This window comes from Acartia tonsa, chromosome 4, assembly GCF_053477335.1.
Source record: "Acartia tonsa isolate MP-2025a chromosome 4, ASM5347733v1, whole genome shotgun sequence".
Taxonomy (NCBI): Eukaryota; Metazoa; Arthropoda; class Copepoda; order Calanoida; family Acartiidae; genus Acartia; species Acartia tonsa.
In genome coordinates, this window is record NC_137263.1 from 52,892,913 (window position 1) to 52,920,585 (window position 27,673).

Genomic DNA, 27,673 nt, shown 5'->3' on the forward strand with positions numbered 1-27,673 from the left:
AGGTTTAGGGGAATAATTTGATGTATTTTTTAAAATTTTGAGGTGGATAATTTAAAAGTTTGAGGGGGGGAGGGTAAAACTAAACAACCCTTTACCCCTTGGACGTCTATAAATCCACGATTTTCTTTATATTTGAAGTCATAGTTATATTGCAGTTTCATTTATATGTTTTCATATAAAAATTGATTCAAAATTCAAAGCAAAACAGCAAGGCCTAATAAATTTTTTTTTTGAGTTTTGGAGGTGGATATTCACAAAAGCATAAATCTTCTGTAATAAGAATATATAAATATAACGAATAGCAAAGTATGAATCTAAATGGGATGTTATGGCATGCCAGTAAACATTCATTTTTGCTATTCTTAGCATACAAACTGTATACAAATGTGTCATAAATTAAAGGGATAATAGAATGAGGAAAATACATATTTAATCTCACATTTTAAAGAATCTTCAAATTTGTCATTTTAGAAAAGTAGCTAGAGATATTATAAAGTAAATAGAATTATTTTTCCAGTATTGCTTCCATCAGATTAATATCCGCTGGAAAAGAACCGGTTCTCAAACATACTGAAAAAACATGTACTGCATCGTATTACAAACAATTTTCAACAATTAATAAATCAAATCATTAAATTATTACCATTTTTTTTATTTTACCATCCACGGAAAGCTGTCTATATTACGATGCGATAAATAACTATTATCTAACATGCCCAATCCATCTGATTCCAGATGGAGAGTGATTAAGAGAAAAGATTTTGTTTTTGTTGTAATCTTGCACAGAATTAATCTCAAATCTGAACAACTGTTGAACAATTAACATCAAATTGCTGGAATAACTTTAGCCGAGTGTAAAAAGATACTGCAGTCTCTCAAATTATCTTTATATTATATATTAAACTAGCGGCTTCGCACCTAGCCTCTAGGGGCTTTGCCCCAACAGGTAATTTTAAAAAATGTAGTACATGTGGTGCAGCACCAAAATGATGGTATCATCTGCATCATCAAAAAAAAATATTTTTAAATTGATGGGAATTTTTTTTATTTTTGGGGGGGTTGTGGGTGTCCCACCCCCCATGAGAATAGCCTAAAACCACCACAGGACCAGTAGGTATATTCCCTGAAGAGTAGAATCCGATCGGTTCAGTGGTTACCGAGATCTTAAGGGACGGACGGACGGACAGACAGACAGACGGACAGACAGACGGACAGACATCAAGCTACTTTGTATTATAGATAAACATTTAAGTAAAATAGCGGGTTAACTAGACATAGCAATATTTGTTTAAACCAAGTTTAGTTTAAGTTTAGATGTATAACCCAGACAACTTACTGGTCGAAGTGTTGGGGACTATTTTCGTCTTCTAGCTTTCTGCTGTCTGCTCTTTTTTTTATATTTCTGACGCTAGTTGTTGATGTTCAAAGGCCCAATTAAAAGACACTGTGTGTAGTGTTACATATAGCTCGTGCCCCCTCTATTCTTTTACTTTAATGACATAGATATTTTAGGTATTTTAAATCTACAGCTGCTATCTAAGATTTGGGACATTAATTGTTAAATTAGAGCTTGGGGGATTGCATTAGCTAAAAACAGGTGCAAGTCATTACAATGCGATGATATGACTTTCAGACAAAGTTCGTGTGATCAACATGATAACTTGCTGCGCAATGGTAAGATCCGGCAAAACAGATTTAGTTGTTTATCCAAAAACAAGGATGACAACATCCATAAAAGCAAAGCTCTGAAACGGTAGGACCAAAAGGGCATTAACACTTGTAGAGTGTCGGAACTGAATAAGCACAATATAAATGTATAAGAGTCAAATCAAAATCGTAAGTAACTTTGTTGAAAAATTGCTTTATGCAGGATAATGTTTAAGGACATACTTACATTTTTAGAGCTTGATTATAGAATTGATTCGCTTATAATATTGTACTTTATTGTCCCAGGAATCAGTATACCAAAAATCAGGTCAATCGGATAATTAGATCATATAAACATTTGTTGTAAAAAAAAGGGGGGAAAATCAACATGTTTCGCTTTAAAAAATATTCTTCTTTTTATCAAAAAGGGAAATATTTCATTAAAATTTCAATAATCATAAAATTTTTAATTAAAATTTCGTATAAGTTATCTTTGTTAATTGTAAAAATATGTCCCATTTAAATAAAATTCCTTGTAATAAGACTTTATTGATGACCTAAAATTCTTACTTCAAATATATTCCTTTTGAGTAATAATTATTCTCTTTCATCAACAGATGAATCAAATTTGCTCAATTCTGTAAAATGAAAATCAAATTTTGGTGAGAAACATTGAAAGTTTGGTTAAAGTTTGTTACTCCTCAACCAAAATCTTACTTTTTTCTCAGAGAAACTTTAGCTCTGTTCATTTCAATGAAATTCATTTAGAATTATTTTCTGCTAAAAACAAGGATGACAACATCCATTAAAGCGAAGCTCTACAATCATATGGTAAAATAAACGAACGTTAATACTTTTAGAGTGTCAAACCTAATAAGCAGTATATTAATTTAAAATCATAAACAAAATTGTACTCAAATTTTGCATACATTTAGGACACACTTACGTTTTAAGGACTTGATTATAGAGAAGCTTTGCTTAAAATAGATCAATTTGTTGTTCTAGAAATCATTATTAAACAAGGATGACAACATCCATAAAAGCGAAGCACTGAAACGGTAGGACAAACGGACATTAACACTTGTATAGTATCTGAACTGAAAAATCGGAACATAAATGTATAAATGTCGAATCAAAATTGTAGGTAAATTTGTTAAAAAACTGCTTAAAAACAGGATAATGTTTATGGACATACTTACATTTTTGGACTTGATTATAGAGTTGCTTCGCTTATAATATTGTTCTTTGTTGTCCCAGGAATCAATATACCAAAAATCAGATCAAACGGATAATTAAAACACTTGAAAATTTGTTGTTAAAAAAGTAGAAAAATCAACATGTTTAAAATGGACGTACGGACATTCTGGTAATGACTATAGAGTTGCTACGCTTTCTAAATCGTACCCAACTACTACAGGAATCATCATGCAAAGTTTGAAATCGATAGGACAATTCTAACATGCCTAAATTAACGAATAAAAGCTATCTATCTCGGACGGACGGACGGACGGACGGACGTACGGACGGACGGACGTAGGGACGGACGGACGGACCGACCCTAATTATAGAAAAGCTTCGCTTTTAAAAATTAAGATGAATAGGTTAATAATATCAAACAAAAATTAGTTTGAAAAAAGTTAAAAATTAGCATGTATTAAATAGACGCTCAGACTATCTTGTAACGATTATAGAGTTGCTACGATTTCTTAATCGTACCTAATTATGACAGGAATCCTTATGCAAAGTTTTAAATAGATAACATGCCTGTTTTAACGAAAAGGAGCTATCTGTGACGGACGTACGGACGGACCTAACCTAATTATAGCTTTGCTTTGAATAATAGTCAAATTTAAGTTTTAACATTCCTGGATTACACAAACTTGGGAGATAAATTCTTTAAACTTAAATATTTAAAAGAATATCTTATTAAAACTCAGAGAGGGGGGGGGGGAGTTGGGACATTGGGCTTTTATTACACTAGTCCCCAAAGTTTATAATAACGTTTTATTATTCGTTGTCTAAACAACTTTGAGGATTTGTGTTGAATATTGATTGGTTGTTTTATTAAGTTAAGTGTCCAAGCGTTTCAACTACTTTTTGTAATCTGCAGAAGTGGTAACTTTGTGTATCATAATTGGGGATGTATATTATTTCATCGGCCATTTTCTAATCTCTTTAGATTCCTGATAAAACTATAGAACGCTAGAAAATATATAAAAGTTATATATCAAATTAATAAATCTTTGAATCTTAAAATAATATACATTTCTTGTAACTACATATATAAATTTGCATTTAAACTATACTTTAAAAAAATAAAATTTCGTTTTTCAGTAGCGAATTAAATCTAGAAATATTAAACAAAGAAAAGGTTAAATTCCATTTCAAATTATTTTTTCAACAAATGCTTTAGCTGTTATCAGAAGTCATTTTAGCTTCTATTACGTTTTTCTTTTCCTATTGAATTCCAACACTACCTCAATTCACCCATAATGTTATTTCATTTGAAAAAGAAATTGTGTTTTAACAAGAACAAATTTTTTAAAAGAATGGGTGCAGTACCAGCAATGAAGCTTTTCTTAGATACAGGGAAGGTTTATAACTATTTTGGGGGAGGGTACCATCATCCTCCCAAGAGAATTCGCCCCTAGAAAACCACTCCCCCCCCCAATTTTTTTTACTTTTAGGGGCGTAGCCGCTAGTATATTATATAGTAAGTTGTATATTTAAATCTTTAACCCCATTGTTGCCCTTCTAATGTGTATGAAAGCTCTAATACTTCCTATATCCATAAGAATGAAAACATTGAGTTAGAACTTGATTAAACCATTCATGTTAAATTATAGATATCTTAGTCCATGTGTGTATGTGTGTGTGTGAGTGTTTTTATTTTGTGTTTTTGGTGTAAGAAGGTGAATGTATGAAAGGCTATAAAAAGAATTAAGTCCAAAAAGTTAATTGAAGGTAGTAAGAGGGATGATACCCCCCAAAAATAACTATAAGGAGACCAGTAAGATCTGAGAAACCACAATATTTTTTTTTTCTTTGCAATGGTCCAGATCAGATTTGGACTATTTTAGAGGAGTTAGAATATAATGAAACAAAATTTTATGTTAAAAATTCCTTTCAATACAATATTACAAAAGGATTGAAAATGGCCCAACTAAATAGTGCTAATTTCTAGGTACGGATCGCAATAACATGAATAATCTAAAATCCAAAAAAATAGATTTATAATTGTATCCTAATATTATAGAAGTTGTATTTTTTATTCTGTCTGTCAATCTAGACACTGAACCAAGGTGTTTTATGGATCAACTAGAATTTAATGTGTTTGTGGTTAACCCCGTCCATCTTATATATAAGACCTTAATTCAAGGGGCGCAGCCGATAGTATGTGTATATTAAATCCCCCAAGTGTACCTTTCAAGTATTTGGTCTCTGGCAAGGGCGTGTACACGACTTTTGATGCAAGGGGTAGAAAAATCCAATAAATCCCCCCCCCCCCTCCCTACAACATTCCTGGAATGTTCAACCCCTCCCAAATAGAAAATATTTTCTGAGGGAGTTCCACATTATCAAAAAAATAGATAGGAAAATATATTCATCTCCCCTCCCTCTCCTCTCCCAATGCACGCCTATGGTCTTTTTAATGGCGTGCACAGAAATTTACCACAGGGGGGGGGGGGATGAAATTGTTTGGGGATGAAAAAGGGGGAAGGCAGGAACATTGAATTTTAATTTTATTAGGGGCTTTTAACACTCACCACTCCCATTCTACACGCCAAGCTGGTCTCTGGTGTAAATTATGGATTAATAATATTATTAGAGAAATATGATACCTCTCATCATTCACAATATTACACTATACTCGCCACTATACTAGCCACTATACTCGCAACTATACTCGCCACTATACTCTCCACTATACTAGCCACTATACACGCCACTATACACGCCACTGGTCTCTGGTATAAATTATGGATTAATAATATTATTAGAGAAATATGATACCTCTCATTATTCACAATATTACACTATGCTCTCCACTATACTAGCCACTATACTCGCCACTATACACGCCACTATACACGCCACTGGTCTCTGGTATAAATTATGGATTAATAATATTATTAGAGAAATATGATACCTCTCATCATTCACAATATTACACCAAAAACAAGGATACAGGAATAGAAGATTAATTATGTTTTTCCCCTCAATTTTCATTAGATTCTGCCTTTATAATTAGTACATGAATTTGTAATTGCTTAAATACAGGATAAAGTAATAGTTATTTCTCGCATCGTATTATAAACGGCTTTCCGTGGATATAGAATGTACAATTATGAGATTAGAACTAGTTTTTTTTAGCCCCGAGGTGCCGAAGGCACCGGCTAAAAAACTGGTTTTAATCTTATCATTGTATATTTTTATATTCGTAGAAAGCTGGATATAATACGATGCTAGACATAGTTTTTTCGTATGGATGAGAACCGGTTCCTATCCACCGGATTCGAATGAATACGAGAAAAGAAAATACTTACATGTTTAGGATTTGATATTAGAGGAGAGGCCTTGTATATAATATTGTACTTTGTTTTCCTAGGAATCATATTCCAAAAATCAGATGAACATGATGATTACATGGTACAAAAAGTTTCAAATATACGTACGGACTTTAAGGTAACAATTAAAGAGTTACTACTCTTTCAAGGTCGTACTAACTGTTATAGAAATCATCACACAAAGGTTGAACTCGATAGGACAATTCTAACATGTTTAGATTAATGAAAAGAGCTAACCTTTAGGACCGACTCTAATTCTAGAAAAGCTTCGCTTTTTAAAATATGTACACGTAAGTCAGCCACCCTAAAAGTTGCTATCTAGAAAGTGGCGTACAGAGTGTGTTTAAGTATGTAGTGTGTGTGTGTGTATGTATGTGTGTGTGTGAGTGTGTGTATTAAGTAACCTTGTTGAGATGTGTCTCATATTGAATCCCACTTGGGAAATCAAACCTAAGGGAGTATGTGCATGGTGTGTGTGTGTGTGGTCGTATGTGGATAAGGATAAACCAAAGGGCGATACATTTATATACATCCCCAATGATAATAAACAAAATTACACCTTCTGTAGATTAAAATTACCTTTAATAGAATATCAGAATATGGTAGGCCTCAGGAGCTTGGGCGACTTCGCCATCTTGTCCAAGGCAGGGACCAAACTCATGCTACGCACTTGTCCACAGACCTTTAATAAGTTTGACATTCTAGTTTGGAACCAACCAAACAGAATTCAATAGAAGTACCCAATAAGATAACGGTATTATAAAACTTTGGGTACTAATGCAATTTACAGTTCAATGTATCCTCCCTCCCTGGTATTAATGCCCCCTCTCACCCCTTTGAAGACATAATTGGTAGGGGCTTAAACGCTAATCTATGATACAAAGTAGAACGATGTCAGTCTGTCTATTTGTACCAAAAGATCTTGCTAACCGCTGAACCGATCGGGTTCTCCTTAACAGGGTAGCTTCTCATAGGTTCCGGGAAAGCTTATAACTATTTTGGGGGAAGGTACCACCACCCTCCATAGAGATTGCTTATTTTTTTAAATCTAAATTTTAAAAAAAGGTTTTGTAGGAGTCAACTCCCCCCTCCTCAAGTGCCCCTAGAGTGCTCTAAAGGCTTTGCCCAAAGAGGTATAATTACATCTTCTATTACCTACCCAGCCGAAAAAAATGTGAATGAATAGCAAATTTTCGCCCCCCCCCCCCCTCTAAGGAAATAGCCTAAAACCACCACAGTACCAGTAGGTATATTCCCTAAAGAGAACAATCCAATCGGTTCAGTGGTTACCGAGATCTTCAGGGACAGACGGACAGACGGACGGACGGACAGACATCATTCTACTTTGTATTATAGATAATAAAATATTATCAAATTATTTTCCATTTATGACAACTTATTACGTAATTTGTAAATAAAGGGGAAAATGTTGTATTTACTTATATCTGAAAGCAAATATGGTTCGTATCAGGGATCTAAAGGGATAAGACAATGGCCGATAAATTGATGTAAAACCCCAATGAAGATACACAAAATTATGTAGAATACAAATCGTGGTTGAAACGTTCGGAAACTGAACTTATTGAACCAACCAATCAAAATTCTATAAAAGTCCCCAAAGTTGTTAAGCCAAAGAATAAGAAAGCTAAAACTTTGGGGACTAGTGTAATAAACAGTCCAATGTCCCCTCCCTACCTGGGTTCTTATAGTACATATTGCATACAGACACATACATACATTTCCAGCAATATGGAGCCGCCATTTTTTATTGGTTACATCGTTTCGGCTTCGAATAGGAAATTTTGCACTTTCTGGTGGTTCAAGGCTATAAATCAATGAAAAACCTAGAACCTTACCATGTGTAGGTTACCGTTTATAAATCCTTTTGACTAATTAAACTTCTATAAAATCACACAATCTAAAAACATACTTTGATTTTATTGTTACTATCGATATATGATTACTTGGATGTTGCACCATATTTTCAAGTACTCTAATAAACTAATAATAAGGCTGGCTAAAATAACAATAACTCTTTATCCCATCCCCTCTTACTGGATGAACGAACTGACCAATAAGTGAAGTCAATATTAGCACGACATATTTTTTCCCTGTCAATATATCCATGTATATCCTGTATCCAAATATTTCACACCTAAAATTTTAATGTTATTAATTCTGGGAAGAAATATCAGTCGCCGAAGCCATGCAGTACGGCTGCAATGGATGTAGAATGTGGAAGTTATGACAGGAGAAAAATTGTCGTCAATTTAGCTTACTAATAAGCACCTCATTTATTGGCCAGTTTGTTCATCCAGTAGGAGGGGATTAGGTAAAGGGGAATGATTGAAAGTAACGTTATTTTAAATAGCTGCGAGCATCACGTTATCAAAGTACTTGAAAATCTGGTGTAACATCCAAGTTATAATATATCCATTGCAGCAGGGCTCCACATAGCTGTACGTACATATCAACTTATGACAGATATATAATTATATCCTTCATATATAATAATATATGTAATAAAGGTACTATATAAATACCATTTCTGGATTATAATAATAATGTCATATATTTATGTTGTGATGTCATATATTTAAGTTTGCAGACCATATGTTAATTGTTACTCTTAATTGCTCTTTAATTGCTCTCAGAAAGAATAAAGAGAAAATATATTTAAGTCAGTTGATATTGAGAGTCCTAACACAGAACATTATCTGGTTCGGGTTCGAGTCTTTATTAAGACCAATACAGCTATTTACAGACATCCTACTACTTTAGATAGTTTGCACAGACAGATATTCTACCCCTTCAAAGTGCATAGTTAATTAATACATTGTATTAATTAAACAGACAGTCATCCTGTTGTTTGGTGTCCTGATATACAGACAGACATCCTGCTACTTCAGAACTATCCAGCTTTGAATAATCAGTAGTTTTGACTTATTAACATATTTAATCATTTCTAAATATAGTATCAACATATAATCTTATTTAATCAAAAACTGCATTTAATCCAATATAATAAATACTTAAAAATCTGTTTGCATTTTGAATTGAACATTAAGTCTACTCTATCATTAACTTATGTAAGTCTGTCTATATCACATTTGGCGCAGTCTTATTGTGCTACGTGTTATTTAGACCTGCTGCTGAGTTAAGGGTGGGGGAAGTGGTGTTTAATTTGAAGTCACTCACTTTTTGAGATATTTTTTTATCTCGGATTTTTCACAGTTTTGTTTTAATTTTTATATTTCTAACTTGATTTATATTTCAGGTTTCTGTGGAATTTCATTCTTTAACTCTTTTGATCTAAATTTCACGGCGGATCTAGTTCCAGTGCTCGGATATGGCTGATGGAGAAAAAGGAGAGCGGGGTAAAACTGAAGGCAAGCGTGGACGGCCGCCTAAACGTCCTCGGGAGAATGACAGTCAGGATGATGATGGAACTCCCGAACATTGGGAGGAGGAGGATGCTGCGGCTGAGGATGCTGGTGCAGGTGCCAATGCGAATGTGGAGTTGGCGTTGGGCGAGGTGGAGAATGACGTTGTGCCTGAAAGCATAAAAAAATATGTTAGGGCAATGTTGCAGGAGCATACGACTGTCAAAGATCAGGTGGATAAGTTAACGGCGGCGAATAAACGGCTGGAGAATAAGGTGAAAGAGTTTAAGAACTCTGATGAGCATAAGAAGTTAGGTTATGATGTTGATTTGGCTACTATTAAGAAAAAGGTGGCGCAATTGCCAGTGGATGGGGATATTAGCGGTTTTTTGTATGAAACAAGTATGGGGGCTAGTGTATCTGCAGTCAAGGCGACGGGGGATGATTCGTTTAATACATCTTTCATTAATCGTTTGAGTGTGGAGGCTAAATTGGATTCTACAAATTTTGAGGCTAAAAGAGGGAAAAGTGCTCCTGGACATTTGAAGTTTTCGCAGATTGAGTTTTTAGGTCCTGTTGGGAATGGAAATTGGATGAATGTTCGTGAGAGTTGTCTGACCGAATATGAAAATCAATTGTTGGATATATTTCCTTTAATTGAGGAAAGGGCTGAAGTGCTTAAGGCCTATAAAAAGGTGGCCGGCGGTAGTGTAAGCCAACAGACTGTAGAGGAGCAGTTTAAGGAGTTTTGTCTTGTAAGAGGAGTCAAGTGGGATAGTGATTTTGTGCGGGATGCTCCATTTTGGGATGGAAACATTGATTTTGAGGATTATTTCTTATCCTTATGGAGGGTTGCTAGGTTCGCAAAGTTGGAGGATCCTATGCTTTTCAAGGACATCCTGTACAATAGGATTTTTGAGTGCAAAGGGAAGAAGATGGGGAGGTTGATTACGCCGGAGGCTAATGCTTCCTTAAGTGCTTTAGGTTATTACCTGTTGATAAGAAGGTTGGTGATACCTTTTGCTGATACAGAGTCGGCTACCGAATTCTTTTACGCCCTGAAACAAAAGAGTGGTCAGAATGTGGATGTGTTTTTCAATGCTAAATTGCGTCTGTTTAGGCTTATGCATCCTGGTCAAATTTCTAGACAATCTTGGCGTGATTTTTATAATAATGTGGCTAAGAATTTGCTGTTTTCTGATTTAGCTAGAGATATGGCTAATTTCATTGAATCTATGCATTACCTGGAAGATTACAGTGCTTTCTTGACTTATTTGATTCGCAGAGGTCAGCATTATGTAAGCTGGGCTCGTTCTGGACACGTATCACCTGAAAATGTAACGTCCTGTTATTCTCAGGCTATGGAAGGGTTGAGGCTAGAGGATTCTAGGGAGGTGAAAGCTAGGCCTGTAATCAGTGAAGTGCATGTATCTGATATGGAGGGCAGGACTGAGATTGGCGATAATAATGCGTGGATTGAAGGGGATGATGATATTCCTTGGGATCAGGTTGAGAACGTGATTGGGGCTCTGAATTCGAAGGCTAAAACTATGATTTGTTGGTATTGTGGGAAAAAAGGTCATGTAGTGGCTAGTTGCTGGCAGAAGAGAGATGGCAAGCCGCCAGCTCCTGATTCTCGCATAGGAAAGACCAAAGCTAAGTTTTTCTCAGCCGGTAGCGAAAAGAAAGAGGGTCCTGGAGTGCCTAATAATAGGGTAATACCTGAGCAGTTTCTGAAGAAGACAGTCAATCAGGTGGGGCCTGTTGTGGATAGGTGGGGCAATCAGGTGGGGCCTGTTGTGGATTCTGAAAAGAGCAGAGATGAGAAACAGTATGAGGCTATGATTGCTGACATAGCCAGAAACAATTTCCAGCAATATCCTATGTAATGGATATGATTGATTTGATGTATAAATCTCATTCTAGGATGAAATTTATAGATCGTTCTTTTATTCATATTCATTATATAGGCTATAGTACTGTAAATAGTTAATTTTGCTGTTTTGTATTTACATTATTGCTTTCAACTTTATAAAGCATTACTGTCTTGTTTATTCGTCAGTCAAGGTGTGATCGTGTTAATGAAAACATTATATATATATATTTATATATATATATATATATCTACTATATATTATTTTTTGATAAGTACCTATGTAAGGTTGAATACTTCGAGAGGTACTTACCTGTATAAAAAAAACTTGGAGTGTAGCTGTGTGATGCTGGTAGTTTGGGAGATGTACAGGATTTCATAAATTGAACAGTATGTTGGCGGCTGGTGACAGATGAGGGGCTGACTGCTGTGTAGTGGAATGATGTATATCTAAAATATATGGATATATTAATTATAATGACTAGTGTTTTCAAGAGATTGTGAAGTTTTTGAAGATAACGAAAATGCCTATTTGTGCGGATTTAGAATTTCTTGTGCCTGGGGCTGATATTCCGGTGAAGGAGTTAGGAATTATTGATACAGGAAATAATTTTAATTCTTTGATATCTAGAGAAATTCTTGATAAACATGGAGTTGAGTTTTGTCCTGCTAAATTATCAGCATATTCAGTAGATTTAAAGAAAGTTAATATTATTGGATATGTTGAGTTGAAATTTAGATTTGCTGGAACTCAAGCTGTGTTTACGGAGATATTTTATGTACCTGAGGTGACGAGTAGGTTGGTAAATCTTGGATCTGATTTCCTGAAAAAGAATAAAATTAATATTTGTTTGGATGAAGATAAGTTTGAATTTTGTGGGGAATCTGTTCCTATTAATTCCTGTTTACAGAAACAGGTGGTGGCAGAGATACAGAAAATTCCTATTTTGTTCGGACGAATGAATTCTGAAATTCCATCTAAACCTACCTTGCCAGGGATAAAGGAGGGGGGTGGGTTTGGAGAGTTATATTCAACGAAGTATAATGTGAAGTTGCTGGATAAAACTATTTTTTATCCTGGAGGATCTACCGCTGTGGTGCATGTGACTGGATTAAAGAATGATGGGCTTTGGTACGTGTCCCCTAATTCTTCTAAGATGACAAGTGGCAATGGGATTATGATTATTGAGGGGGTGTATCAGCCACGGAAAGATGGGTCCTGTGTGGTTAATGTGGTTAATGCGTCAATAAAACCTATTACCTTGCTGAGAAATGTGAAGATGGGGCATTGTTTCATCATGGATAATCAAGATGTTACCTGTAATAAAACAATTAATGAATTGGATAAGCCAGAAAAGTTGTCGGGGCAAAAAATGCATGAACGGGTACAGTTTATTATTCAAAAATTGAAGTTAGATGAAAATCAGATGATTAAGGAAAATCCAGAATTGAAACCCAGGATTATTAAAATTTGTTTGGAAAATTTTGATATCTTTTCAATGAATGATTCAGATATTGGTGATTGTAGATTAATGACATATAATATAGAATTGTTACCTGGAGCTAAACCTGTGAAGGCCAGAAATATTCCTTTGAATCCAGAGTACGATGCTAAATTGAAGGAACAGTTGACCAAATGGCTGGATGCTGGCATTATTGAGGAGGGTTTCTCGGATTGGTCCAGTCCTATCTTTGCTGTGAAAAAGAAGGCTGCACCTGGAGCAGAGGCTAAGTTGAGGTTTGTCATCGATTTCCGCAACCTCAACAACGTGACTAAGCGGGTGGCGTGGCCGCTGCCACTGATCTCGGATAATTTGACGAAGCTGGGTTCTGGCAAGGTGTTCAGTACTCTTGATTTGACAGCTGCCTACCATTCGATGACTATGGATGAAGACTCTAAACCGTTAACAGCTTTTAGTGCAGCAAACAGGATGTATTTGTTTAACAGGTTGCCATTTGGGTTGTGTAATGCACCCAGCCTGTTCTGTGCTCTGATGGATAAGGTGCTGTCTATCCTGCCAGGTATGTATGGATTCTGTATCAGCTACTTGGACGATCTGATCGTGTTTTCATCAAGTCCAGAGGAACATGTAGAGCATCTGCAGGCACTGTTTCAAGTTCTTCGGCAGGTCAACCTGAAATTAAATTTAGATAAGTGTGATTTATTGACTAGAGAATGCCATTATTTGGGACATATTATTAGTGCCGATGGATTGAAAATGAATCCTGCATATCTGGAACGGATTAAGGATTGGGGCAAGCCTAGAACAGGGAAGGAGTTGCAGAAATTTTTGGGATTTACTAATTATTACAGAGGATATTTTGCTGATTATGCCAAGAGGTCGTGCATGTTGGATAGTCACAGGAATGACACTATAATAAAGTGGACAGAAGAGTTGAACAGAGTATGGACTGAATTTATGGAAATGTTCAAGACTGAAATGTGTAAAGGCTATCCTCAATGGGATAATCCTAATCTTTTTATTGTGGATGTAGATTATAGTTCTCAGTATTTTGCAGGGATTATTTCGCAAGAACAGGATGGTGTGGAGAGAGTGGTTGGTGTCTGTAGTAAGAAGTGTAATGCTGCAGAACAAAATTATCCTTCCTATAAAGGAGAATTAGGTGCATTAGTATATGCATTAAAGAATTTTTTACACTTTTGTAGGTTTCGTGAGTTTTTGGTTCGGACAGACAGTATTTCACTAGTGCATTATAAACGTTGGGCTAAAGGATCAATAAACGGTGTCACCTATCGATGGATAACTTTCTTGCAAAGTTTTGACTTTACAGTTATCCATCGACAGGGGACTAAGCATGTGAACGTAGATTATTTGTCGAGAACTGAGTTAGATTGTAAGAATCATCGACTGAAGGATTGTCAGGAGTGTAGAGAGACAGATAATAAAATTTTGGATCCTTACCTGGATGATTCACCATTTCTGGATCAAATCTATTCTATTATGCAGGTACATTCTGCAGAGGATGAGGCGGATGTTGAGTTTGTCTGGCAAAGTAGTCTTCAGCAGGACGAGATCCTAAATGAAATAAGGTTATGGATATTGGAAAGGAGACAGTTGTCGTCTTATGAGAGGGCGGAGTTATCTGGCAGAAAAGAACTATTGTACAATCTTATTGGCCATATGTATGTGCTAGAGGGGGTTGTAATTTTCAGACAGCCTTTGGCCGAAGGGGGTTTCGTCGAGAGGCCTGTAGTGCCTCTTTCTTTATACAATGATATATTTGATTCAGCTCATGGTGGATATGGTTCTGGACATAGAGGTGTGCAGGAGACAATACGTAAGATAAATGAGAGATTTTTTATGCCTGGCGTGAACAAGTTTGTGGAATCGAGAATACGAAGTTGTATTACATGTTTGAAAAAGGCTGGAAGTAATCCTAAACATGTTTCACCTATAACTCATTCTGTTCAAAGTAGTGAAGTTTTTGCTAATATGTCCGTAGATCTGGTTGGACCTTGGACTCCATGTTATCATCAGGGACAGACGGTTAAATTTGTCTTAATCATGGTTTGTCTATTTTCTAGATATGTTTTTACATGTCCGTTGGTTGATGCTAAAACTGAAACAACTGTAAAGGCTATATTGGAAAATTTTGTACCTACCTATGGTTTATTTAGAGCTTTGAGATCGGATAGAGGTACAAATTTTACAAGCAATGTGTTTAAAGGCGTGATGAAAGGATTGGGGGTGGATACTGTCCTAATTCCCCCCAGGAATCCAAATTCGAATCCTGTAGAGAGGCAAAATCAAAGTTTGTATGCTGCTTTGAAAGTAGATGAAAATCATGGAACAAAGGACTGGGCTAAAAAATTACCTTTGGCTACGTTGGTGATTAACTGTTCCAAGAGTACTAGAACTGGATATTCTCCATTTTTTCTGGTTTTTGGTCGGCAGCCACGTATTCCTCTCGATTTTCTATCACCAGTCCCGTCTGTTGAATCTTCATCCTCGCGGTCGTATTTGGAATTTCTGAAAAATATGGAGGATGTAATTAAGAGAATTTCTACAAAATCCAAGTTATATTTAGAGGTTCAAAATAAACACAGAGTACAGAGGGAGGCATTAAGAGTTACAGATGTTTGTTATGCTTTCTTTAATATTGTAAAAACTGACGTGTCCAAGAAATTACAGTCTTTCTATGGAGGGCCTTTTATTGTAGTTAAGAAATTTTCGGATGCATTGTATGAGTTGGCACCTTTTGGGAATAATCCCATCAAGAAAAATCAGGTTGTAGCTAGGGATAAAATTCGAAAAATTCATGCTCGAACGGAAGTTCTAGGGGAGGAGGTTAATTTTAACGTTTTTCCTTTACCTGAAATTTGTCCGTCCGATGAGATATTTTTGGAGGTTGACAATATGCCTGTAGAGAAAGAAACTGTAGAGGAGAGAGAGAGTGAAGATGTTGTGTATTTGTCATCTGAAAATGATGGTTTTGAGTTGGCAGAGGAAAGACAGAGTGACGAGATTCAGGAGAAGGAGAGTGAGGTTGAGGTTGATAATGACAGAGTTTCAGAGAATGAGAATAGAGAAATTATACCTGTAGGTGAAGGAGTAGAGGTGGGAGTGACAGATGAATCTGTGGTGCCTGCTCCTGTAGCTGAGGGTAATTTTGACGAGGTTGAGCTTCCATCGGAACAATCGTTTTTGACTACGGCGCCGCCACAATCTTCACCTGAAAAATTAGTTACAATTAAGAAAAGTGGATCACGGGTGGCGAAATATTTATGGGACACTGGGAGGAGGTTAAGATCTCAGGTAGGGGGTCCTGTGGTACATGTTCAGATAGGAACTCGAGGACGGAGAAAGTAGGGAAAGGAGAGCTGATAATAATTATTTTTGAGAAAAAAAAAATATTATTAAAATACATATAAATATTTAAAAAAAAAATATATTATAATAAGAGTTCATGAATTGTTATTTGATTATTTTAATAACAAATATGTGCTGACAAAGCTAGTAGGTAGAAAGTTGCCCTGCAATGAAAGGCTTAATCAGTTGATATTTGCGGGTGAATTGGTGAACAGTTATCAGCTAATAATGTCTGGTCATAATAATAAATTTAAATCAGGTAAATATTTTTTAATTTGGGGATTGTGTTTGTTACCTTGTGGTGCTGATGTGATATCTGTGCAAGTAAAGGAGTGTGTTGGCGACGGTCCTGAGTTGAGGGCTTCAGAATGTACAGTATTTGGTCAGCATGAGTTTAATGGAACAGTCAGCGGTCATCTGTTAAAAAAAGTTGGAGTGAGATTTTTGCCCGCGGTACAATGTCACGTCGACAGAACGGTTCACACCTGGTATTGCGGCAAATATAGCCATCTACATTTAGGGGCACCAGCTGTTGTTAGTAGTGATGAGTTAATTTCTAGTGAAGATTGTAAAAGGATGGAGGAACAGAGGGTGTTAGACATAGATGGACGACGGTTGCCTGTAGCGTTTTATGACCGGTCACTGACTTATTTCATAAATGGTAGCATCCTGTATGATGATATGATGACGTATGGGATTGACCCTCAGTGCAGAGGAGATGGTATTTATTTAAATAATACCTTTGTGCCTAATACTTTTCAAGAAGTTCAGATTACAAGTTATTTGAAAAATATACAAATTTCAATGTTACCTGATAACAGTTGTTTTCTTGAGGACCAGTTCATTGGGGCACACTGTCTGGAGTCTGATCTGCGGCTTGGGCTTGATCGAGTGATAGTTCACAATAGATCACAGGAAGATAGACGTTATTTTAGTTATTTTCGGACTGTTGAAATTGTAAACTTAACTTTGTTTACATTTTCTAATATGGCGGATGATGCTAATAATCAGGGTGGCCAAAGTTGGTTGGCGATTTCTCCACAGTTTTCGTTGGGATTAAAACTGGGGAAAAAAGTGGAGTTTTCTGACTTTCTGACTGATTTGCATTATTTTCATACCAACGTTCCTGATGTAGTTTTGTGGATTACAACTGCTAAAAAGAATTTCTTTCCTTGGATGCGAAAAAAAGAGGAGGATGGTGCTTTATTATTACAGTTAACTTCTTCCTATCATCAAGTGGAAAGGATTTTGCAGGCAGAACAGGGGTGTTGGGAGAATAATTTGTTTCATTCCAACATCAAGCAAGTCGGAAATTTGTTGGTACAACATCTGGGGGAGATGGAGCTTGTGTCTGTATGTAAAAAAAGATGGTTGAATGTGACTATAGGAGCAGATTTGCCGTGTTATCTTGGTCATTTTTCTCTGTTTATGGATGACAGAATTGTTGCTGTAGAACCATTCACAAGATTAGTTAAAAATGTTTCCTTGTTAATGGTTGTCGAGTGTAGGAAAAATCCAGTATTTGTGAGAGTTAAACCTGGATTATATCTAGGCAATAAGGGGGCAGGAATGCAGCTGGTTCAGACTAAACGGCTGGAGGATAGTTGGTTGAAGGTACCATTGAATTTTGAGCATCTGCTGGATAAGGGAGAGAAAGGACAGGTGTTGGAGTCTGTGGAAGAGGCTAAACTTTCGGAATTGGCTGCTAATTCAAATGCGTTTGTTGTAGAGGTGACAGAAGATTGGTTTGTACATTTGTATAATTCCTCAATTGATTGGTTGACTAATAGTTGGCAGCATTTTGTTATGGCGGTGATGGGTGCTGCTGGGGTGGTTATTGGATTGCTGTGTGTTGGTTGTCTAGGCAGACTGTGTAATTGCGTCAAATTTTCGCGTTATCGGGAAAACAGTAATTAAAATTTGGCATCCCTGATAAATATAATTTATGTAAAGTATTTCGTTTTGAATGTCGTCTTATATATGAAAAATGTTAAAATATTAGAATATTAAAATGTTAATATTTAATTATTGATTATTATCAGGAAATGGAGATGGAAACGAAAGGCGGTATCAGCGGCCGTCTGGTCGGCGGGAGGAGCGTGAACCGTCTGTTGAGATGTTGGAAGCTGGCAGATCTAATCGGCGGCATGTTGTGTATAGAAGAGATGACAGGAGGCAGTATGATGTAGAATCCCCCAGGTATGAGCCTGGATATGATGATGAGGACGATGTTGGCAACGTGAGTCTTGAAGTTGAGCTTGATTCCAGGGATCGTCTGCCCAGTGAACAGAGTGGTTCGGAGATAGACAGTTGGACTGAGCCTACTACGGACAAGCCTGAAAAGGTGGCAGATACTGGTTCTGGTGATGGACGGCGCAGATTTGGTAAGTTTGTGCCAAATCAGGCTGCTGGGTCGGTCAGGTCTAAGGGAGCCAGCAAGGCTTATGATGATGCTGGGGAAGGTACTTCCAGAAGGGGAGCCAGCAATGCTTATAATGATGCTGGGGAAGGTACTTCCAGAAGGGGCGTGGTTAAGCGGCCTGCTGGGGCAGATTCTCTTGGGCCTAAACAAAAGAGGGAGTTACCAGATTTACGTGCTGAGGTTGAGAGAAATAAGGCTGAGCGCAAGAATGACAAACGTGGCTTGGCGCCGCTCAGTGATGAAGATATAGGTAAAATCAGTAATTCTGTTGCTGTGACTCTAAAGCCTATGATTGAGGAAAAAATTCGTGAAGCTGTAAGAGAATCAGTCAAAAGTTTGAACACTGCACAGAAACTTTGGCAGACGGACAGTCATAATCGGATTAAAGATATGTTGGCCTCGCATAAGAGGGATCTAATGGACTGTATAAGGAAGGTAGATACAGAGATGCAGCAAATGGTGGCTACTACTGCACAGCAAAAGACTTCTTATATGGTACAAAGTGTACAGACAGCAATGACTGATAATTGGGAAAGTAGTTCAGCCAAGTTGGGACAGCAGGTGAGCCAACAAGTGGAAAGTGTTTTGGCAGGACAGGGAACTAAGGTTCAAGAGGCTATTTCTGAGATGGCGAAAAAAGAGGCTGAAGTGCAAAGGCACCTGTCCAATATTTTTAGTGAGCTTAGCGAGATCCGGCGCAGAATAAACAATGACTTACCGGCGGCGTCATATTGGCAGTTGCAGCAGGCTGGAACTTCTGACGGTGCTGGGGCTAGCAACGGAGTGATGATGGTCTCGGGAGGTGTTCAGGTCACTGGTGGCGTTGAGATGGAGGTGGCAATGTCGGCAGATGGGCCAGCGGTTGCTGCAGAGGTGGCTGTTGCGAATGATACCGCCTCAGCGGTAAATGATGCTGTGATGGTGGCTGTAGGAGGGCCTGTAACTGCTGCAGCGAGTAATGCTGTCATAGCGGCAACAGTGGGCGTTTCGGCTGAGGTTGGTGGAGGGGCGCTGAACACTCCTCCTCCAGTGGGTGAAGGAGAGGAAGGACTGGAGGCCGGGGTTAATTTCGATGTAGGTTCACCCAGTGAAGACATTGATCCTAGTTTATTGGATCAACCTGATGGATGGTGAAACCATGCTTAGCTGGATGGTTTCAGAAGGGGGTAAATGTCATATATTTATGTTGTGATGTCATATATTTAAGTTTGCAGACCATATGTTAATTGTTACTCTTAATTGCTCTTTAATTGCTCTCAGAAAGAATAAAGAGAAAATATATTTAAGTCAGTTGATATTGAGAGTCCTAACACAGAACATTATCTGGTTCGGGTTCGAGTCTTTATTAAGACCAATACAGCTATTTACAGACATCCTACTACTTTAGATAGTTTGCACAGACAGATATTCTACCCCTTCAAAGTGCATAGTTAATTAATACATTGTATTAATTAAACAGACAGTCATCCTGTTGTTTGGTGTCCTGATATACAGACAGACATCCTGCTACTTCAGAACTATCCAGCTTTGAATAATCAGTAGTTTTGACTTATTAACATATTTAATCATTTCTAAATATAGTATCAACATATAATCTTATTTAATCAAAAACTGCATTTAATCCAATATAATAAATACTTAAAAATCTGTTTGCATTTTGAATTGAACATTAAGTCTACTCTATCATTAACTTATGTAAGTCTGTCTATATCACATTTGGCGCAGTCTTATTGTGCTACGTGTTATTTAGACCTGCTGCTGAGTTAAGGGTGGGGGAAGTGGTGTTTAATTTGAAGTCACTCACTTTTTGAGATATTTTTTTATCTCGGATTTTTCACAGTTTTGTTTTAATTTTTATATTTCTAACTTGATTTATATTTCAGGTTTCTGTGGAATTTCATTCTTTAACTCTTTTGATCTAAATTTCACGGCGGATCTAGTTCCAGTGCTCGGATATGGCTGATGGAGAAAAAGGAGAGCGGGGTAAAACTGAAGGCAAGCGTGGACGGCCGCCTAAACGTCCTCGGGAGAATGACAGTCAGGATGATGATGGAACTCCCGAACATTGGGAGGAGGAGGATGCTGCGGCTGAGGATGCTGGTGCAGGTGCCAATGCGAATGTGGAGTTGGCGTTGGGCGAGGTGGAGAATGACGTTGTGCCTGAAAGCATAAAAAAATATGTTAGGGCAATGTTGCAGGAGCATACGACTGTCAAAGATCAGGTGGATAAGTTAACGGCGGCGAATAAACGGCTGGAGAATAAGGTGAAAGAGTTTAAGAACTCTGATGAGCATAAGAAGTTAGGTTATGATGTTGATTTGGCTACTATTAAGAAAAAGGTGGCGCAATTGCCAGTGGATGGGGATATTAGCGGTTTTTTGTATGAAACAAGTATGGGGGCTAGTGTATCTGCAGTCAAGGCGACGGGGGATGATTCGTTTAATACATCTTTCATTAATCGTTTGAGTGTGGAGGCTAAATTGGATTCTACAAATTTTGAGGCTAAAAGAGGGAAAAGTGCTCCTGGACATTTGAAGTTTTCGCAGATTGAGTTTTTAGGTCCTGTTGGGAATGGAAATTGGATGAATGTTCGTGAGAGTTGTCTGACCGAATATGAAAATCAATTGTTGGATATATTTCCTTTAATTGAGGAAAGGGCTGAAGTGCTTAAGGCCTATAAAAAGGTGGCCGGCGGTAGTGTAAGCCAACAGACTGTAGAGGAGCAGTTTAAGGAGTTTTGTCTTGTAAGAGGAGTCAAGTGGGATAGTGATTTTGTGCGGGATGCTCCATTTTGGGATGGAAACATTGATTTTGAGGATTATTTCTTATCCTTATGGAGGGTTGCTAGGTTCGCAAAGTTGGAGGATCCTATGCTTTTCAAGGACATCCTGTACAATAGGATTTTTGAGTGCAAAGGGAAGAAGATGGGGAGGTTGATTACGCCGGAGGCTAATGCTTCCTTAAGTGCTTTAGGTTATTACCTGTTGATAAGAAGGTTGGTGATACCTTTTGCTGATACAGAGTCGGCTACCGAATTCTTTTACGCCCTGAAACAAAAGAGTGGTCAGAATGTGGATGTGTTTTTCAATGCTAAATTGCGTCTGTTTAGGCTTATGCATCCTGGTCAAATTTCTAGACAATCTTGGCGTGATTTTTATAATAATGTGGCTAAGAATTTGCTGTTTTCTGATTTAGCTAGAGATATGGCTAATTTCATTGAATCTATGCATTACCTGGAAGATTACAGTGCTTTCTTGACTTATTTGATTCGCAGAGGTCAGCATTATGTAAGCTGGGCTCGTTCTGGACACGTATCACCTGAAAATGTAACGTCCTGTTATTCTCAGGCTATGGAAGGGTTGAGGCTAGAGGATTCTAGGGAGGTGAAAGCTAGGCCTGTAATCAGTGAAGTGCATGTATCTGATATGGAGGGCAGGACTGAGATTGGCGATAATAATGCGTGGATTGAAGGGGATGATGATATTCCTTGGGATCAGGTTGAGAACGTGATTGGGGCTCTGAATTCGAAGGCTAAAACTATGATTTGTTGGTATTGTGGGAAAAAAGGTCATGTAGTGGCTAGTTGCTGGCAGAAGAGAGATGGCAAGCCGCCAGCTCCTGATTCTCGCATAGGAAAGACCAAAGCTAAGTTTTTCTCAGCCGGTAGCGAAAAGAAAGAGGGTCCTGGAGTGCCTAATAATAGGGTAATACCTGAGCAGTTTCTGAAGAAGACAGTCAATCAGGTGGGGCCTGTTGTGGATAGGTGGGGCAATCAGGTGGGGCCTGTTGTGGATTCTGAAAAGAGCAGAGATGAGAAACAGTATGAGGCTATGATTGCTGACATAGCCAGAAACAATTTCCAGCAATATCCTATGTAATGGATATGATTGATTTGATGTATAAATCTCATTCTAGGATGAAATTTATAGATCGTTCTTTTATTCATATTCATTATATAGGCTATAGTACTGTAAATAGTTAATTTTGCTGTTTTGTATTTACATTATTGCTTTCAACTTTATAAAGCATTACTGTCTTGTTTATTCGTCAGTCAAGGTGTGATCGTGTTAATGAAAACATTATATATATATATTTATATATATATATATATATCTACTATATATTATTTTTTGATAAGTACCTATGTAAGGTTGAATACTTCGAGAGGTACTTACCTGTATAAAAAAAACTTGGAGTGTAGCTGTGTGATGCTGGTAGTTTGGGAGATGTACAGGATTTCATAAATTGAACAGTATGTTGGCGGCTGGTGACAGATGAGGGGCTGACTGCTGTGTAGTGGAATGATGTATATCTAAAATATATGGATATATTAATTATAATGACTAGTGTTTTCAAGAGATTGTGAAGTTTTTGAAGATAACGAAAATGCCTATTTGTGCGGATTTAGAATTTCTTGTGCCTGGGGCTGATATTCCGGTGAAGGAGTTAGGAATTATTGATACAGGAAATAATTTTAATTCTTTGATATCTAGAGAAATTCTTGATAAACATGGAGTTGAGTTTTGTCCTGCTAAATTATCAGCATATTCAGTAGATTTAAAGAAAGTTAATATTATTGGATATGTTGAGTTGAAATTTAGATTTGCTGGAACTCAAGCTGTGTTTACGGAGATATTTTATGTACCTGAGGTGACGAGTAGGTTGGTAAATCTTGGATCTGATTTCCTGAAAAAGAATAAAATTAATATTTGTTTGGATGAAGATAAGTTTGAATTTTGTGGGGAATCTGTTCCTATTAATTCCTGTTTACAGAAACAGGTGGTGGCAGAGATACAGAAAATTCCTATTTTGTTCGGACGAATGAATTCTGAAATTCCATCTAAACCTACCTTGCCAGGGATAAAGGAGGGGGGTGGGTTTGGAGAGTTATATTCAACGAAGTATAATGTGAAGTTGCTGGATAAAACTATTTTTTATCCTGGAGGATCTACCGCTGTGGTGCATGTGACTGGATTAAAGAATGATGGGCTTTGGTACGTGTCCCCTAATTCTTCTAAGATGACAAGTGGCAATGGGATTATGATTATTGAGGGGGTGTATCAGCCACGGAAAGATGGGTCCTGTGTGGTTAATGTGGTTAATGCGTCAATAAAACCTATTACCTTGCTGAGAAATGTGAAGATGGGGCATTGTTTCATCATGGATAATCAAGATGTTACCTGTAATAAAACAATTAATGAATTGGATAAGCCAGAAAAGTTGTCGGGGCAAAAAATGCATGAACGGGTACAGTTTATTATTCAAAAATTGAAGTTAGATGAAAATCAGATGATTAAGGAAAATCCAGAATTGAAACCCAGGATTATTAAAATTTGTTTGGAAAATTTTGATATCTTTTCAATGAATGATTCAGATATTGGTGATTGTAGATTAATGACATATAATATAGAATTGTTACCTGGAGCTAAACCTGTGAAGGCCAGAAATATTCCTTTGAATCCAGAGTACGATGCTAAATTGAAGGAACAGTTGACCAAATGGCTGGATGCTGGCATTATTGAGGAGGGTTTCTCGGATTGGTCCAGTCCTATCTTTGCTGTGAAAAAGAAGGCTGCACCTGGAGCAGAGGCTAAGTTGAGGTTTGTCATCGATTTCCGCAACCTCAACAACGTGACTAAGCGGGTGGCGTGGCCGCTGCCACTGATCTCGGATAATTTGACGAAGCTGGGTTCTGGCAAGGTGTTCAGTACTCTTGATTTGACAGCTGCCTACCATTCGATGACTATGGATGAAGACTCTAAACCGTTAACAGCTTTTAGTGCAGCAAACAGGATGTATTTGTTTAACAGGTTGCCATTTGGGTTGTGTAATGCACCCAGCCTGTTCTGTGCTCTGATGGATAAGGTGCTGTCTATCCTGCCAGGTATGTATGGATTCTGTATCAGCTACTTGGACGATCTGATCGTGTTTTCATCAAGTCCAGAGGAACATGTAGAGCATCTGCAGGCACTGTTTCAAGTTCTTCGGCAGGTCAACCTGAAATTAAATTTAGATAAGTGTGATTTATTGACTAGAGAATGCCATTATTTGGGACATATTATTAGTGCCGATGGATTGAAAATGAATCCTGCATATCTGGAACGGATTAAGGATTGGGGCAAGCCTAGAACAGGGAAGGAGTTGCAGAAATTTTTGGGATTTACTAATTATTACAGAGGATATTTTGCTGATTATGCCAAGAGGTCGTGCATGTTGGATAGTCACAGGAATGACACTATAATAAAGTGGACAGAAGAGTTGAACAGAGTATGGACTGAATTTATGGAAATGTTCAAGACTGAAATGTGTAAAGGCTATCCTCAATGGGATAATCCTAATCTTTTTATTGTGGATGTAGATTATAGTTCTCAGTATTTTGCAGGGATTATTTCGCAAGAACAGGATGGTGTGGAGAGAGTGGTTGGTGTCTGTAGTAAGAAGTGTAATGCTGCAGAACAAAATTATCCTTCCTATAAAGGAGAATTAGGTGCATTAGTATATGCATTAAAGAATTTTTTACACTTTTGTAGGTTTCGTGAGTTTTTGGTTCGGACAGACAGTATTTCACTAGTGCATTATAAACGTTGGGCTAAAGGATCAATAAACGGTGTCACCTATCGATGGATAACTTTCTTGCAAAGTTTTGACTTTACAGTTATCCATCGACAGGGGACTAAGCATGTGAACGTAGATTATTTGTCGAGAACTGAGTTAGATTGTAAGAATCATCGACTGAAGGATTGTCAGGAGTGTAGAGAGACAGATAATAAAATTTTGGATCCTTACCTGGATGATTCACCATTTCTGGATCAAATCTATTCTATTATGCAGGTACATTCTGCAGAGGATGAGGCGGATGTTGAGTTTGTCTGGCAAAGTAGTCTTCAGCAGGACGAGATCCTAAATGAAATAAGGTTATGGATATTGGAAAGGAGACAGTTGTCGTCTTATGAGAGGGCGGAGTTATCTGGCAGAAAAGAACTATTGTACAATCTTATTGGCCATATGTATGTGCTAGAGGGGGTTGTAATTTTCAGACAGCCTTTGGCCGAAGGGGGTTTCGTCGAGAGGCCTGTAGTGCCTCTTTCTTTATACAATGATATATTTGATTCAGCTCATGGTGGATATGGTTCTGGACATAGAGGTGTGCAGGAGACAATACGTAAGATAAATGAGAGATTTTTTATGCCTGGCGTGAACAAGTTTGTGGAATCGAGAATACGAAGTTGTATTACATGTTTGAAAAAGGCTGGAAGTAATCCTAAACATGTTTCACCTATAACTCATTCTGTTCAAAGTAGTGAAGTTTTTGCTAATATGTCCGTAGATCTGGTTGGACCTTGGACTCCATGTTATCATCAGGGACAGACGGTTAAATTTGTCTTAATCATGGTTTGTCTATTTTCTAGATATGTTTTTACATGTCCGTTGGTTGATGCTAAAACTGAAACAACTGTAAAGGCTATATTGGAAAATTTTGTACCTACCTATGGTTTATTTAGAGCTTTGAGATCGGATAGAGGTACAAATTTTACAAGCAATGTGTTTAAAGGCGTGATGAAAGGATTGGGGGTGGATACTGTCCTAATTCCCCCCAGGAATCCAAATTCGAATCCTGTAGAGAGGCAAAATCAAAGTTTGTATGCTGCTTTGAAAGTAGATGAAAATCATGGAACAAAGGACTGGGCTAAAAAATTACCTTTGGCTACGTTGGTGATTAACTGTTCCAAGAGTACTAGAACTGGATATTCTCCATTTTTTCTGGTTTTTGGTCGGCAGCCACGTATTCCTCTCGATTTTCTATCACCAGTCCCGTCTGTTGAATCTTCATCCTCGCGGTCGTATTTGGAATTTCTGAAAAATATGGAGGATGTAATTAAGAGAATTTCTACAAAATCCAAGTTATATTTAGAGGTTCAAAATAAACACAGAGTACAGAGGGAGGCATTAAGAGTTACAGATGTTTGTTATGCTTTCTTTAATATTGTAAAAACTGACGTGTCCAAGAAATTACAGTCTTTCTATGGAGGGCCTTTTATTGTAGTTAAGAAATTTTCGGATGCATTGTATGAGTTGGCACCTTTTGGGAATAATCCCATCAAGAAAAATCAGGTTGTAGCTAGGGATAAAATTCGAAAAATTCATGCTCGAACGGAAGTTCTAGGGGAGGAGGTTAATTTTAACGTTTTTCCTTTACCTGAAATTTGTCCGTCCGATGAGATATTTTTGGAGGTTGACAATATGCCTGTAGAGAAAGAAACTGTAGAGGAGAGAGAGAGTGAAGATGTTGTGTATTTGTCATCTGAAAATGATGGTTTTGAGTTGGCAGAGGAAAGACAGAGTGACGAGATTCAGGAGAAGGAGAGTGAGGTTGAGGTTGATAATGACAGAGTTTCAGAGAATGAGAATAGAGAAATTATACCTGTAGGTGAAGGAGTAGAGGTGGGAGTGACAGATGAATCTGTGGTGCCTGCTCCTGTAGCTGAGGGTAATTTTGACGAGGTTGAGCTTCCATCGGAACAATCGTTTTTGACTACGGCGCCGCCACAATCTTCACCTGAAAAATTAGTTACAATTAAGAAAAGTGGATCACGGGTGGCGAAATATTTATGGGACACTGGGAGGAGGTTAAGATCTCAGGTAGGGGGTCCTGTGGTACATGTTCAGATAGGAACTCGAGGACGGAGAAAGTAGGGAAAGGAGAGCTGATAATAATTATTTTTGAGAAAAAAAAAATATTATTAAAATACATATAAATATTTAAAAAAAAAATATATTATAATAAGAGTTCATGAATTGTTATTTGATTATTTTAATAACAAATATGTGCTGACAAAGCTAGTAGGTAGAAAGTTGCCCTGCAATGAAAGGCTTAATCAGTTGATATTTGCGGGTGAATTGGTGAACAGTTATCAGCTAATAATGTCTGGTCATAATAATAAATTTAA

General features: G+C 37.4%; 2 protein-coding genes across 10 annotated transcripts; both read right to left on the reverse strand.

Moving 5' to 3' along the window:
- Window positions 1-10,273: 10,273 nt before the first annotated feature.
- Window positions 10,274-16,138, reverse strand: LOC145317749 (uncharacterized). Of its 5 annotated transcripts, XM_080158981.1 has the most exons (9): window positions 15,309-15,448; window positions 14,396-14,509; window positions 13,029-13,606; window positions 12,733-12,789; window positions 12,255-12,295; window positions 11,785-11,921; window positions 11,321-11,404; window positions 10,843-10,927; window positions 10,274-10,656 (listed from the first exon to the last, which is right to left on the reverse strand). In XM_080158981.1, the coding sequence occupies exons 3-8, from the start codon at window positions 13,216-13,218 to the stop codon at window positions 10,924-10,926; spliced, it is 513 nt and encodes a 170-aa protein (XP_080015107.1). In that variant the 5' UTR covers window positions 13,219-13,606; window positions 14,396-14,509; window positions 15,309-15,448; the 3' UTR covers window positions 10,274-10,656; window positions 10,843-10,923. The 5 variants fall into 5 exon arrangements, with proteins under 5 accessions (XP_080015107.1, XP_080015103.1, XP_080015106.1 ...); XM_080158977.1 differs by having other exon boundaries at window positions 10,639-10,656; window positions 10,843-11,404; XM_080158980.1 differs by lacking the exon at window positions 10,274-10,656 and having other exon boundaries at window positions 10,686-11,404.
- Window positions 16,139-21,389: 5,251 nt separating this feature from the next.
- Window positions 21,390-27,254, reverse strand: LOC145317750 (uncharacterized). 5 transcript variants are annotated; one of them, XM_080158986.1, is made up of 9 exons: window positions 26,425-26,564; window positions 25,512-25,625; window positions 24,145-24,722; window positions 23,849-23,905; window positions 23,371-23,411; window positions 22,901-23,037; window positions 22,437-22,520; window positions 21,959-22,043; window positions 21,390-21,772 (listed from the first exon to the last, which is right to left on the reverse strand). In XM_080158986.1, exons 3-8 carry the CDS (start codon window positions 24,332-24,334, stop codon window positions 22,040-22,042), a joined length of 513 nt encoding a protein of 170 aa, XP_080015112.1. In that variant the 5' UTR covers window positions 24,335-24,722; window positions 25,512-25,625; window positions 26,425-26,564; the 3' UTR covers window positions 21,390-21,772; window positions 21,959-22,039. The 5 variants fall into 5 exon arrangements, with proteins under 5 accessions (XP_080015112.1, XP_080015108.1, XP_080015111.1 ...); XM_080158982.1 differs by having other exon boundaries at window positions 21,755-21,772; window positions 21,959-22,520; XM_080158985.1 differs by lacking the exon at window positions 21,390-21,772 and having other exon boundaries at window positions 21,802-22,520.
- Between the last annotated feature and the right edge of the window lie 419 nt (window positions 27,255-27,673).

Excerpts from the sequence above, each read along its gene's own strand:
- LOC145317749 (XM_080158977.1), bottom strand. The coding sequence starts at position 13,218 with ATGACAAACCTCAACTTAGCCTCTGCTCCAGGTGCAGCCTTCTTTTTC. Across the intron at positions 12,296-12,732 it reads TCTTCACATTTCTCAGCAAG|GAAATCAGATCCAAGATTTA; the intron begins GTAATAGGTTTT and ends ATTCTTTTTCAG. Across the intron at positions 11,922-12,254 it reads CAACCTACTCGTCACCTCAG|ATATACATCATTCCACTACA; the intron begins GTACATAAAATA and ends CATATATTTTAG.
- LOC145317750 (XM_080158982.1), bottom strand. The coding sequence starts at position 24,334 with ATGACAAACCTCAACTTAGCCTCTGCTCCAGGTGCAGCCTTCTTTTTC. Across the intron at positions 23,906-24,144 it reads CTTCACAGGTTTAGCTCCAG|GTAACATCTTGATTATCCAT; the intron begins GTAACAATTCTA and ends GTTTTATTACAG. Across the intron at positions 23,038-23,370 it reads CAACCTACTCGTCACCTCAG|ATATACATCATTCCACTACA; the intron begins GTACATAAAATA and ends CATATATTTTAG.